Source organism: Neophocaena asiaeorientalis, unplaced genomic scaffold (genome assembly GCF_003031525.2).
Source record: "Neophocaena asiaeorientalis asiaeorientalis breed wild unplaced genomic scaffold, Neophocaena_asiaeorientalis_V1.1 scaffold82, whole genome shotgun sequence".
Taxonomy (NCBI): domain Eukaryota; kingdom Metazoa; phylum Chordata; class Mammalia; order Artiodactyla; family Phocoenidae; genus Neophocaena; species Neophocaena asiaeorientalis.
The window spans coordinates 1073110-1087916 of NW_020173068.1; the positions used below are offsets into that span (position 1 = coordinate 1073110).

General features: G+C 42.3%; 1 protein-coding gene across 6 annotated transcripts in view; it reads right to left on the reverse strand.

The window, feature by feature from the left end:
- The window catches only part of ATRN (attractin), a 163025-nt gene extending 152941 nt beyond the window's left edge, over nt 1-10084 (reverse strand). For 4 of the 6 annotated variants that reach the window (XM_024742910.1, XM_024742909.1, XM_024742911.1 and 1 more), the window contains exon 1: nt 9565-9947. In XM_024742910.1, coding sequence (XP_024598678.1) covers nt 9565-9947 — 383 coding nt within the window. Of the gene's footprint in view, nt 1-9564 lie in introns of all 6 variants that reach the window. The other 2 variants (XM_024742914.1, XM_024742908.1) reach the window with 1 other exon arrangement.
- Between the last annotated feature and the right edge of the window lie 4723 nt (nt 10085-14807).

The following is a 14807-nucleotide window of genomic DNA, read 5'->3' on the forward strand; positions in this document are numbered from 1 at the left end:
CAGTAGTTGAGAGTCCGCCTGCCGATGCAGGGGACACGGGTTCATGCCCTGGTCCTGGAAGATCCCACATGCCGCGTTGAGGCTGGGCCCGTGAAGCTATGGCCACTGAGCCTGCACATCCGGAGCCTGTGCTCCGCAACGGGAAAGGCCACAGCAGCGAGAGGCCCGCGTACCGCAAAATGGAGGACAGTATGGAGGTTCCTTAAAAAACTACAAATAGAACTACCATATGACCCAGCAATCCCACTACTGGGCATATACCCTAAGAAAACCATAATTCAAAAAGAGTCATGTACCAAAATGTTCATTGCATCTCTATTTACAATAGCCAGGAGATGGAAACAACCTAAGTGTCCATCATCGGATGAATGGATAAAGAAGATGTGGCACATATATACAATGGAATATTACTCAGCCATAAAAAGAAACAAAATTGAGTTATTTGTCGTGAGGTGGATGGAGCTAGAGTCTGTCATACAGAGTGAAGTCAGTCAGAAAGAGAAAGACAAATACCGTATGCTAACACATATATTATGGAATCTAAGAAAAAGAAATGTCATGAAGAACCTAGGGGTAAGACAGAAATAAAGACACAGACCTACTAGGGAATGGACTTGAGGATATGCGGAGGGGGAAGGGTAAGCTGTGACAAAGTGAGAGAGTGGCATGGGCATATATACACTACCAAACGTAAAATAGATAGCTAGTGGGAAGCAGCTGCATAGCACAGGGAGATCAGCTCAGTGCTTTGTGAGCACCCAGAGGGGTGGGACAGGGAGGGTGGGAGAAAGGGAGACGCAAGAGGGAAGGGATATGGGAGAAAAAAGAAAAATCCTTGTATAACTTTGCAAGATGTCTCCAGTATTTCAAAAACCAATGTGAAAGGGGAAAATTAAGTGAGAATTACAGCCAGTTTGGCCTTTTCATTCAATTTTGAAAAACGATCCACACAGGAAGTATGCTATTTGCAAAGGAATGCTTACATACAGCTGAAAACCACTATCATTTAGAAACAAAACACAAAAAAATTCTAAGAAATAATTTTTAAAGCACAAATGCATGAATAAGAAACATGAGGACAGGAAAGTTGTCTATTTCTATAGTATAAAGCAGAGCCAAATACAGTCTCTATTTTAATATATATTCGATCCCCAAACTAAATGTCACTTTTTATTTGTGTATAAATAATGCTTCTCCTTACTCAATTAATTTAAAATACATTAAACATGTGCCCACATGTTAAAGAGGGAAAAGAAATTTTTCTTTTTATATTGTGAATATTACAAATTGTATTCAAAATGTATGTTATAATGTTTAATAGGAAATTACTTTTTACTATTTAAAATCACCTTATCAAAAATAGGATACATTTTTTAATGTGTAATTAAGATAGTCCACAAGATTATACATTTTTGTGAAAGGATTTGTGAATCAAAAAATATAGGAAACACTGGTCAAGAGGTTACTTTTGTGTCCCTTAACAGCACCTGACACAATTTCAGCCTCTAATGCTTATAGGCATATTAATAAACAAATTAGAAAAACCTTAATTAGAATGCAAAAAGTACCAAGAGGAATTAATTGGAAAATTCATTCAACTTAATAACTGTACACCGTTAATGTCAAATTCTAAAACAATAAAGAGGCAATTCAGCCATAACTAAAATTGACTTCTATAAGTGAAAGAGAATTCTAGATAAGTAAACACGTAAATAAATAGGCTGAATTAAGCTTCACTCAAAATGTACTTGAAAAAACAGAAAACTTAAAGAATTAAAAACTGAAAGGATGAAATCAAACCAGGGTCTCATGTGTTAAAAGAAAAGCAGTTAAAGGGATATGACATCAATAAAAGGAGGAGAAAGAAAAAAGCAAGGTAAATAAAAGAAATTCACCCTAAGGAGGAAAAATTAGAAAAAGTCAGGCTAACAATAAAGGGCCAGCTTGAAAGTATAGGGAGAAAAGGAAAAATGGAAGGAAGAAAGCAACAAAACGAAGGATTAGATTAGTATATAATATATGAATAAGGGGCAGTTTTGCCACCATGTATTTGGGAAATCACAGAAAATAGTAAAGAGTATAAATGAGAAACAAGTTTCATAATAGGTTAGTGGCTGATAAATTTCTAGATACAATCATTAGGGAAAATACAACCACAGTTTCATTTCAGTTTTAGGAACAAGATTGTATTTAAAGAGAAAAACCAATATGATTTCTGTTCAACCACGCTAACAGGTACCTACTTCTATATTTAATTCTCAAGATAAAGATAACCTACAAATTTATTAAATAAGTTAATCACAATTAGTAAAAACTGTTTTGATCATAAACATACTCTGCTTTTTTCCTATATATTTATCTGTCTTCTATACTGTAGTAAATAAAATGCATTTCCCTATCTTGGGAACCTTTCACAGAGGTAAAGTTTAAATGTCAGATACCTGCTTTCAAACATATTAGGCAATTATATTAAGACATTCATGCTAAATTTTTCTTTTTACTCAATAAACATATTTTTACCTTTTCATCTAAGTAAACTCTTCCAGGAATCAGCCAAAAGCTTGAAAGGTCTGTTATGTATTTTATATAAAGTTTCCACCCAAAATAACATAAATTCACACAACATAAGCACATATTTTGTTGATTCTTCCCATAATCCTCTCTTTTTTCCCTGTCACATATCAAGGGATGAATAACTGCCATTCAATGACTTGGCTCTCAACACAGAACAGTCTTCACTGCAGTAACCTCAACATTCCACATAGTGGGTCCCTCATGGAGTAAATTTCTGATAAACTGGGGGACCAGCATCTCATTACATGATACGATATTTTCCAGACCATTCCCAATTTTCATCATCAACACTTACTGAGTATTCACCAAACAACAGGTTCTAAGAATAGGCAGCGATGTCACTGTCCTCACCTGCCCGGTACTGGCCCCACTTTCTGGTGACAGTGTGTTTTCTGTTTTCCTTCCCCTTTCTCAGTCCTTCCATCTATGGAGTTGGACCCTCATCCCCCAGCTCCAGAGAGGTACTCAACTCAGGTATGATCAGTCAGAACATTCCCAGGACACTAGCCACAGTGACTGCTTCAGTAAAGGACAAGGGACCAACCAGCGAGACTCTCACTCTTCCTTATCTGTTACACGCTGCTAAGGAAAAGTTACTCTTTTCCAGTTTGATTTAGCTCCTGGAGACATCACATGTAGAGAGCCTGCCTGAAAGTGAGGCCAGTAAAGAGAGAAGGAGAGAGACCAACTGGTCACCTGGATCTACCCACATATGAAGCCAACAATATCCCCTGGACTTTTCTGTCACATAAACCAATAAATCTCTCCCATGTTTTTCTCTTAAGCTTGTCTAAGTTGGGCATCTGTCACTAAAAGAACTTTGATAGAAATTGTATCCAATACAATTTACAAATAGAGTGACAATTAATGAGCCTCTGAATGTGAAACTAGATAAAAAGAGCTGAAGTACAGGGCAGTGAGAACAGCCTGATTCTGAGCTGGAAATTGGCAATCCCAGTTATGCAGTATCAAAGAAACAAGTTAAAACTACTGCCCGCGGTAACAGGGTTTGGATCATGTGCCCAACATGATTGTAACATTGGGAGATTCGGTATTAAAAAGTCAGTAATTTAGACCATGTTATCAATTCCAAGAGGATAAGGCCCAGGTAGGGGTAAAACAGGTGAAGGGGATTAAGAGTTACAAACAGCCAATTATAAAATAAATAAGCCACAGGGATGTAATATACAGCATAAGGAATATGGTCAATAATACTACAGTAATTTTGTATGGGAACAGATAGTTACTAAACTTATCATGGTGATCATTTCATAATGTACGCAAATGTCAGATCACTATGTAGTACACCTGAAACTAACATAATATTGTACATAAATTGTATTTCAATCAAAAAACAAAAACAGGTAATTCCCTGGTGGTCCAGTGGTTAGGACTCTGTGCTTTCAGGGCACGGGTTCGAACCCTGGTCAGGGAATTAAGATCCTGCAAGCTGTGCAGCACGGCCAAAATAAATAAAATAAAACAAAATAAAATACAAAAACAAAACAAGAGGATAAGGCCCAAACTCCTTGGTATGGAGTTTAATGATCTGGCCCTAGGTCCCTCTGTATGTTAGGAAGGTTTCTGAGCAAGACAGTGATACATGTTCTCAGGGGATTATATGACACAGGGTAGAATGTAGAATGTATTCTGGAGGTGCAAGAAACCAGCCAGGGTGCAACAGAGGCAGGTCAGCAATAAGGTGAAGGGCCAGGTGCACTAGGATGGCAGCAGAAGAATGGAAAGGAACACATTTCTAAGACTTTAGAGAAGGGAGAACAAACAGAAGGAGCAAAAGATTACTCCTAAGTTTTGACCTTTGGTTATCTAAAGTAGAATTTGCTACTGAAATAAGGAAGTACAAAGGAAAACACTATTTTTTTCAATGAGGATAAGAAGTTTGGTCTTCGATGTGGCTTAGTATGAGGTGGACAGCACAACATCCCAATAAAGATGCCCAGCAAACAGTGGAAGACAAGACAATGAAATTCAGGAGAAATAAAAGGACAAAAGACAAACACAGCAGTCATATAGGTACAGATGACTTTTTTTTTAAGTCATAAAGAATATATAGCAGAACTTCATTCCTTCATTCAACGATAGTCATTGAGCACTATGTCTCAGCCACTGCTCTAGGCTCTGGGAATATAACAGTGAGCAAAACAGATAAAAATTCCTGCCTCATGGAGCTTATATTCTACTGGGAAAAACAGACAAGTCTAAATTTGATTCATGAACATAAATTTAGGGCTTCAGGTTAATACTTCTTAGTAATTACTGTAAGCAAAATAAGTATTTATTTTACCTTCTTTTATCAAATTTTATTTTCCAGAATTTTCACTTCACTAGTTAGAAAAACATATTTATGTCCTCAGGCCAGTAGCCAGACAGATTCAAGTAAATTAAGATTTTTTTTTTTTATGCTAGCTTTCCTATTGTAACAAACCTATTTTCCCTCCTTTGTTTCTCAGAGTGTTGGGATTATGTCAGCCCTTCCAAATAATGTCCATAAAGGATGACTAGACTCAGAAAAAATGAGAGGCCAAATGGTATAAAGGAAAGCACATGTTTGGGAATTAGACAAGGCCTGAGTTCAAATCTCAATTTTTCACAAGTTGTGTAACCTTGGGCAAGTTACTCTGTATCTCCAAGCTTCGGTTTACCCAACTGTGAAATGGGAATAACTTCACTCTAAGGATTAAAAAGAATAATTTCTAAAAGGCCCTTGACACAACACCTGGAAAAAATGGAGAAATGCTAGAAAAATGGAAGCAGCTACTGCTGCAACTATTACTACTACTATTACTGCAATGTGCTGTGCACAAAACAAATGCTGAATAAATGCCTTTCTTTTTCTTCTATAGACAGTATTAATATCATGGGCAACTATAAGGCTCTAATGCAGCAAGGTTACTGTATTCTAACCTCCCAGAAGTTGTATACAAGAACTTAAAAGAATTAAATGCATATTAATTTCATAAATGAGCTTAACATCTTTATTTTCTAACTTAATGTGATATATTTATCCTCCAAACAAAAGTTTCGATGGCAATATCACAAGTAGAAAAACATGATTACTGAATCACATAAAAATGAATGGAACTGGCATTGCTTTAGAAATCATCCACCAAAGATTTCATAGTTATTTTTATTAAACTGACACCATTAACTTTATCCTCTGTAATTAATCATTTCTATAGTATCTTACATTTGGAAAAAAAATTAAGTGATTTTCTAACTATAACCACACAACAATCCAAATTGTAAACAACACCCTCAGAGTTGTCCTGAAGATTAAATGGCACAATATACATGAAAATGCCTGATCCAGTCCGTGGCATGTAGTATGGACTCAGTATGATAACTTTAGTGAAATCTAACCCTCTTATTATCCTACGTTCCTTTCAATTAATGAAAAGGACCTTATAACAGCAATTGTAACACAGGATTTATGGAACTAAAAGGCTTAAAAATCACACCAACCTAATGCTGACCCAAACCAGAAAGGTATTCATTCTAATGTCTCGAAGTTTAATAACAAAGAGGTTTGTAAGTTAAATCAAGACACATACCAACACATAATGAAAACCAACATTTCACTCTTCCCCTAAAAAATCCTACAACTAAAAATTTAATGAAAGGTTTTTTTAAAAGCCTAGAAATATAAGTTCCTCTTACTTTCACTTTTTTAAAATATTGCTTCTGTTTTTTTTAAGATTTATTATTTATTTATCTTTGGCTGCATCGGGTCTTAGTTGCAGCACGCAGGATCTTCGCTGAGGCATGTGGGATCTTTTGTTGGGCACACGGGCTTCACTCTAGTTGTGGTGTGTGGGTTTTCTCTCTCTAGTTGTGGTGTGCAGGTTCCAGAGCGCGTGGGCTCTGTAGTTTGCGGCATGCAGGCTCTCTAGTTGAGGTTTGCGAGCTCAGTAGTTGTGGTGTGGGCTTAGTTGCCCGTGGCATGGGGGAATCTTAGTTCCCTGACCAGGGATCGAACCTGCGTCCCCTGCATTGGAAGGTGGATTCTTTACCACTGGACCACCAGGGAAGTCCCTTACTTTCCTTTTTTTAAAATGCAAATTCGAGAATCCCACAAAATATAATGAAATTATCAGAATAAAGGTCATAACTCTTTGCCCAGGAAAGAGCACTGACACCAGCTGGAACTGGCTCAAGTGGAGTGTCCACAACAACCAGGGGTGCCCCTTCACTCACGGATGACACCATTTGAGACAACCAGTGTCAGGACTGGATGTTCCCCCTAACAAGTAGCTTTTCTCCAATCCTCTGGACTGTCCACATGGACACTTGGACCTGCTTTCTCTATATGCAGATGACTCCAATACTTACACCTGTCCCACAAGGTAGAAACCCTGTAAACACTCCAATCTCAGTATGTGCAAAATTAAACATCTCAAATCTGCTCCTCCTGTGTCCCTGTGTCTGTTAATGGTAACACCGTCAATCACCTAAGATAGGATCTAGTTTTCTTTCCTTCACCATCCCCCTCTCTCTTCCCAAGAGCAAGCCAGTTTCAAAGAAAGATCTGTCATTCACCTCTACAATACCACCGAGCACCTAACCCTGCCTCCATTCCCACAGCTTATCTCAAGTTCTCGTTACTGCTGTCCTGACCCATGTCAACAGTTCCAATCTAGTTGCCCACCATCTCTCATGCTTAAAGTGAGTCCACCTTCTGTGAACATTACAGACAGACTGATCTAGCTATATATATCCCTCCCCACCCTGTGGGCCCCCACGGTCTACTAAGGCATCCCAGATTTTCCGAACTTGAAGAACTCTCCTCTGACCCAACCATCCATTCACTTGATCGTGGAAGTTCCTCAAATTCAAAATGGTCTGGCCCCATCTTCAAAGGCCATTCCTGCTCCGGCGCCAATCTAAAAGCCTGTAATGTCATGAAAACAAGATTAACTATGCTATTCTACTGCTCACAGGCTAAAGGTCAAAATTCTCAACCCAACCAACAGGGCTTCACAAGGCCCGGCTCCTACCTCACCAGTCTTGCTCCCCTTTGCTCTCTCTGCTCCAGCCACCTGGCTTTCTATCCATCCTGCCATGATCCCTCTCATCTCCAAGCCTCTGTACATACTGGACTCTTAGCACCCCACCTCCCATGTAGGTGGTGGCATTTCACCCTTCAGATCTCAACTCAAAAGCCACTTATTCAGACACTAACCTTACCTTTCCAAACTAAATCAAGTCCTCCGTTTGCCCCCTCCTATTCACTTCCATAGCTTTAAGAAAAATCATAAGAAATTGATTACTGTTCCCAAGCTAGAATGTAAGCTCCGTAAGAGCAGGACTGTGTCTGTCTCGTTAACCACTGTAATCTCATAACCCAACCCAGAGTAGCCCTCAACAAGTTTGTGTAGATTAATGTAGTTCATAAACCAGAACCACATTACCCAGAACCCTAAGTAAAGGTACAAGGCTAGCCCTACAGTACACTAGTCTTGAAATCACTTGCTTTCTCCATAACGACAAAGAGCTCAGCTCTTCAACGTTCTTCGTGTTCCCTTGAAGATCTGACATTACGTGAGTCTATAATTCTACGGTTCCAAACTTCTCTCTTGCAATTCTCTTCTATACACCCTGGCACTAGCAATACTTTACTTTCTGGTCTCCACAATTTTGTTTGCATCCTTTGTTCCATCTGAAATTTTTTTCCCAGTGCCACACTTCCAAATCCTACTATCCTCAAGTACTCAAATCCAACGTCACCTCCTCCTCAAAATATCCCTGTACCCCCTCAGCTAGTCACACCCTCTCTGCCCCTGAATTCCCACAGATTCTCCCTTACCTCATTCAGGTCTCAGATCAAATGTCACTTCAAATGAGTGCCTTCTCCTAAAGTTACCAACTGGTTATAATTGTCTATCAGGCCATCCTGACTTACCTTCTTGACAGCACTTACCATTACCTAAAATTATTTGTTCTTTTCTTTCACTTATTTATTTACTTCTTGTCTGTCTCCCCACTAGAATGTAAGATCTATGAAAGCAGGGTCCCTGTCTGTCTTGTTCTTCATATTTCCCCACTCTTCCCTATCTGACATCAAAAAAATTCAGTAAATATCTGCCAAAAGCATGAATGACTCTGTAGCCCTTATGATTATGGTTATCTATGTACAAATCTTTCGCTAGCTATATTCCAAACTTCTTGTGGACTAGGCCAAAGTCTGGCTAATCTATTTGTTTGTATTATCCAGAAATCCTTGCACAACTAAAGCAAATAATAGTTAACTACTAATTAATTAATGAATGATCTCTCCAAGAGGTACTGCCCTGAACCAGGCCAACTCAGAACTCCATATTCTCCAGAAACCAGGGCAAACAGGAACCTCCTTCGATGCCCTCTCCATGACAGACCTTGTTCCAATACGCCCCCTCCAGTGAGCTTCCAAAGGCTAGTTTCTTCACTTTCCTTTAGCCAATAACCGATGGTCTTCTATCTCTAATATCTCACAATCCTACCCTTTTCCCTTCTATCTCCAGACAACGAATCTCTCCCAGGGCCCTATTTCTTCGGAGTACCCCACATCTCCAATCAGTCCAGGAACTCATCAGGCTCTAGAGAACGAGGGGATGTTCCAAAGAAGTGTTTAAGGAAGACTGGCTCTCTCACCTTTTCTTTTATACCTCGTTTTTCCAAAAGAGGCCCAGTTTCAGAGAGGCTTTGAAACTCTTCGGGATCCTAAGCTTTCGTCCCATGTAGTCCACCGCGCCCAAACCCCTTTGGGGTGCCCCCACCCTTGCCTCGACCCTTTTCAACTTCTCTTACAGGAAGACCCCAGACCAGAGACGATGATCTCCCAGGAAGCAAATGGTCCTCAAACACCATGGGGCGGCCCTATCCCCCCCACTTTCTGTCGGGCAGCCGCCTCCGGCCTGGGGCCGTCTCGAGCGGCCCTTAAGCCTCGGCCTCTGGCTGAGCCCTACCCTCCGACACCCCCCCCACACCACTCACCTGAAGCGGCCCCCGCAGTGCTGGCATTGCTCGCCCACCCAGCCGGCGGGGCAGACGCACTGGCCAGTGCCAGGATTGCAGCGGCCGCCGTTGACACAGGGCCGGTCGCACTCCTTGGCCTCTGCTGCGGCTGAGCCCGACACCGCCGTCGAGGCCGCCGCGGCCTCAGCCGCCCAGGGAAGCAGCAGCAGCGGCGGGAGCAGCAGCAACAGCAGCAGCCGCCGCCGCCGCCGTGGGAGGCGCAGCCGGGTCCCCAGCCCTGGCCTCCCAGCCCTGGTCGCGTCCCAGTCCCGGCACCGCCTGCTGTTCCTGCTCCCGGGCGCTGGCGTCGCCACCGTCCTCCTCCTCAGCCTCGCCTCAGTCGCCGCCGCCGCCGCCACCATCTTCCCGGGGCTGAGACGGTGCCCCACGAACACATATACACACACACACACACACACACACTCACACACACACACACACACAAACGCGCGCGCGCGCGCGCACACCACAGGGCACCACCGGCTCTCCTTCGCCTGGCCGTGCGGGGCGGGGCTGTGCGGACGGTGGCTCGGGCGGTCAATCCTGAGGGCGGGGCCGGAGCTGCGCGGGAGGAGGGGGTCGGCGCATGCGTGCGTGGGCGGGGCACGCGGCCCTGGAGGCAGACCTCTAACGCGGATCCTGGGCTAAGGCGAGGCCTTTCCGACCTCTAACGAAGCGCCCTAGTGCTCTAGTTTTATCCCTTAGCCCGGCGAGGCAGCCCCTGCGTAGCGGTCCTGAAGCACCCTTTTCCCGTTCGCTGCCTCGGATCCGGTCCCTCTGCTAACCAAGCCGGCAGAGTTGAGCGCTGCGGTCCCGAAGACCCCGGCGCCGGTCATCGCTCTACCCCAACTCTCGCTGCGGGGCAGAAAGGGCCTAGGAGTCAGCGTCGTGGTGTGACGCTAAGTGCGGTACTGCAGCAGTGCTGCCTTTGAGCTTCTGCTTTGTCCTCTGTAGTATAGGGTTAACGAAGTAACACCTGTGTTAAGAACCTAGCGCATTGGCTATGCTCAATAAATGCCTAGAACTGAAGACACAGTGCGCCTCCCTTGATACAGGCTGATTAAGTAGCAGACCAGACCACACACCTTTAATCCTGTACAGGAAGTTTGAGGTTACCTTGCTCCCCGCTATTTGCCCTCCAATCATCTCTGAAGAAAGGGCAGCATAAAATTAGGAACATAAAATTAGGAGCACCCCCCCTCTCCACCCCTCACACACAGTTCTGCCCCTGGAGCCCTTCTTGTCAGGTAGTTTGTTACTTTGGTGCCCCCCAGTGAAACATGCCTCCTGACAGTACAACCTTGTGTGCTCCCTGACCCTGGAATCTGGACAGACCTGTGACTCGATTTAACTGAAGAAGAATGTGGGGCAAGTGATGGTGTGCCAGTTCCAGTTCTGAGCCTTTAAGAACAACCTAGGAATCTTGATTTTGAGCTCTTGATAGTCCTGAGCTGCAGCTGCTCTTCCACCTTGCTGCAGAGAGACCACATGGAGGAAAAGTAGGAACCCAGTTATCACCAAGAACTGAGATCCCAGACACAAGAACCTGGTGGACCCATCCCAGCTGAGGGACAAAGTCACTGAGGGAAGAAGCCATTGTTCCAGCCATCTCAGCCGTTCCACATTATGTAGAACAGAGAGAAGTCTTTCCTACTATGCCTTATCCAAAATCCTGAGAAATTATAAACTGGCTGCTGTTTTAAGCCTCCAAGTTTTAGAGAGGTTTGTTACTCACCAATAGATAACCAGAACATTGTCTGACATAAGCCTTGTGGTGGGATGAATATTCCCATGGCAGCTATCTCATAGTTTGGGCACCTTGCAGTCCGTGGGAAACAAAGAAAGGCCCTCATGTACCTGTGAAGCTTCTCTTCACAGAGCACAGAATTCTAAAATTCTACGATGTACCTCATACCCAGGTCCTGACCTTCTTCATTCTGCATCCCCTTAAGCCTGCTGAAGCTGAACTGCACAACAGCCAGCTCTCCACCCACACATCCCTCCTATTCCTACGTGAAACCCGTTGTTCAGCCTAGGCCCTAGCACTGGCATTCTGGTTTGCAGGTTATGTTTTGCTACAGTTTCCTACATGGCGATGTGCAGGATGAGACAGGAAAATGGAAGACATGGCCCTACCATGGGACAGGCTGACATGGAGCCATGCTCTGGCCTCAGGAGGCACTGCTCCTCCAGGCCAGAAGTGGAACCAGCCTATTCCACCACTCCCCAGAGCAAAACTGAGCTCAGGCTGTGAAGTTTCACGTGACTTTACCAACACCTGAGGTTAACAGGAAATGGCTCGCATCTACACAGCAGCAGTATGGCTGCTCTCCAAAGCTCTCAAAACTTGCTGCAGCAAACATTCTTTTTCTTACTTCTTTAACCTACTCTCTTCTCTGATTCTTTTTCCTTAGCCTTCAAACATGCTCAAATTATCTTGTCCTTAAAAAACAAAATCTTTTCTTGTGACGGGAAGTATTGATATTTTCTTTCTCCTTTACTGTTGTTGTCAGAGTCCACTACACTTTCTGTTTCTGTATGGTGCATTAAAGATGGCTACAAATTCTTTTACACTATTTATGTGGGGAGGTGGGGACTAACCCCCCCACTCCTTGAATCTGGGGTGGCTTTAATGATTTGTTTAACCAGTAGACTATGATGGAAGTGATGTGTTGAGACTTTTGAGTCTAGGTCATAGGAAGTTTTGCAGCTTCCTCCTGAGTGTCTTGGAACACTTGCACTGGGGAAATCCAGCTGCCTTAAAAGAAGTCTAGCTACTCTAAGACTGCCATGCTGTGAGGAAGCCAGCCTACAGCCATTCAAGTCTTCCAAGTTGAGGCCCCAGACATTCATGAAGCAGAGGGGTATCATCTCTGCTGAACCCACCCCAAATTACAGGTACACGAGCAAAATAAATAAGTGTACTTTTTAAGGCACTAAATTTGTTACACAGCAATAGATTACCAGAATACTGTGTAACTTGCTTCCACCAAGAACAAGTCTTGTGAGGTAAACTTGATTAAGAATTGATCAAGAATGGCTGTATAATTATGTATACAAATATCATGTATAGCTAGTCATCTGTATATAATACTAAGTGGGTTCTGGTATAATATCCAGTCACTCCTAACGAAAGGGATCACTGCAGCTCTGGAAGCACTTCTGTTGGACTCCTTATTCCTTATCACCAAGGTACTGTGGCTGTTCTACCTGAAATCCCATGCCACCTGTTTCTCCACTAGTCCTTATCAAAGCAGCCAGCTCCAGGTCCCAGAAACATTAATGCCAACAGCAAAGAATTCTTAGCCTTTGATCTGGAACTGTTCTAAGTCCAGACTCTAAATAACATAGTTCTTACTAACTGCATGGCCAGGGACATTTGCTACTAAGATGGTTTGAAGTTGCCTCTGCCGGTTTTATGGTTTTTTGGTTTTTTCACTCAAGAAAAGCATTCTCTCCGTGTGGCCCTTCTGCTCTCTCTGATTTCATGTCATCATTTTCTATATCTTTGCTTGCATTATAACATTGTCTCCAGGTCATGGACATGGATGAAATTTTATATTTTTTTATTCATGCAGTGTCTTAGGTCTGTTTCCCTAGGAGCAGACCCTGAAACAGGATTTGAGTGCATAATTTATTGGGAGAGTACTCTTAGGAGAAAGGCAATAAAGGAAGCAGGATAGAGCAGGGAAGGTAGCTGATAAGATGTGGTCTTATTTGGAGCTTCAGCCTGATCTTATGGAGAGCTGTGGAGCATGAATTGTACCATAGAGTTGATCCCACCTTGAGGCAAAAGGGCCAGGATTTAGCAGCCATCACTCACAGTAGTAAGAAGGATCCAGTAAAGGAAATTTGGGAGGGGTACCAGCAGTTTACTACATACAACGAATATTTATTGAGCACTATATAGCAAGGATGAATGCTTCCCTGGTAAGATCTATCTGATCAGCTGTCTGACCTTCCCTAAGCATCAAAAGACCTTTCTCTGAACTGTTTGAAACATCAACATATTTTAGTATGCCAAAGGTCTTCTTATGCTTTTAGTGTACATGAAATGAAGTAATTCCCTGATTACACGTGTCAGGATCTCACCTAACAGGTAAGGTACTATATTGCCTGTGAAAAAGGCTGATCCTGAAACTTTGGAACAATCACAACTGGGAGGGTTCTATGTAGGAATGAAGCTTATTGGGTAGCAGCTCCCATGTGAGGGGTAGGTCAACTTACAAACATAAGATCCCAATACTCTTTGGCAGGCTCTAAGGGAAAGTATTTAGGGATCCTGGACCTGGGAATGCAGAATTAGCCCCCTGAGCTATGGCAGAGCCCCTATGGCCTCCATAGACAAGCCTCACAAATATAGGAAGTGACCTTTACATCAGCTCAAGGGACAAAACCCAGTCTTGGGAAGACATAACCAATTTAAAGGCAGAGGACTTGAAATTTCTATTGGATGAGCTGGATGCATGCCCCTTTCCCCAAATTTCTATGATAGAGAACTAAAAGCCTTCTCCTGTACATAGATTAGATGTTATGAAAACAATAATAACATTAAAAGACAACTGGCCTTGCTAAATAGTACACCCATGAAGAATGACTTCAAATTAGAGCTTCCCAAACTAAAGCCATTTTCCCCCAATTTTATTGAGATATGATTAACATACAGCATTGTATAAGTTTAAGGTGTACAGCATAATGATTTGACTTCCATACATCATGAAATGATTATCACAATAAATTTAGTGAACATCTATCATCTCATCTAGATATAAAATTAAAGAAATAGAAAAATATTTTTCCTTATAATAAGAACTCTTAGGATTTACCCTCTTAACAATTTTCATATAACATACAAGAGAGTTTATTATATTAATCATGATGTATATTACATCCCAGCACTTATTTATCTTATACCTGGAAGTTTGTACCTTTTGACCACCTTCATCCAATTCCCCCACCCCACAACCTCCACCTCTGATAACCACAAATCTGATCTCTTTTTCTATAAGTGTGTTTATTTGTTTGTTTGTTTTTCAAGTGTAATTGACCCACAACACTGTTAGTTCCTTGTGTACAACATAGTGCTCAGTATTTCTTTTTTTTGTTCTCCAGCTTTATTGGGATAGAATTGACATATAACATCATGTAAGTTTAAGGTGTACAACATGTTGATTTGATACACTTATACTGCAAAATTATTGCCACCATAGTATTAGCTAACA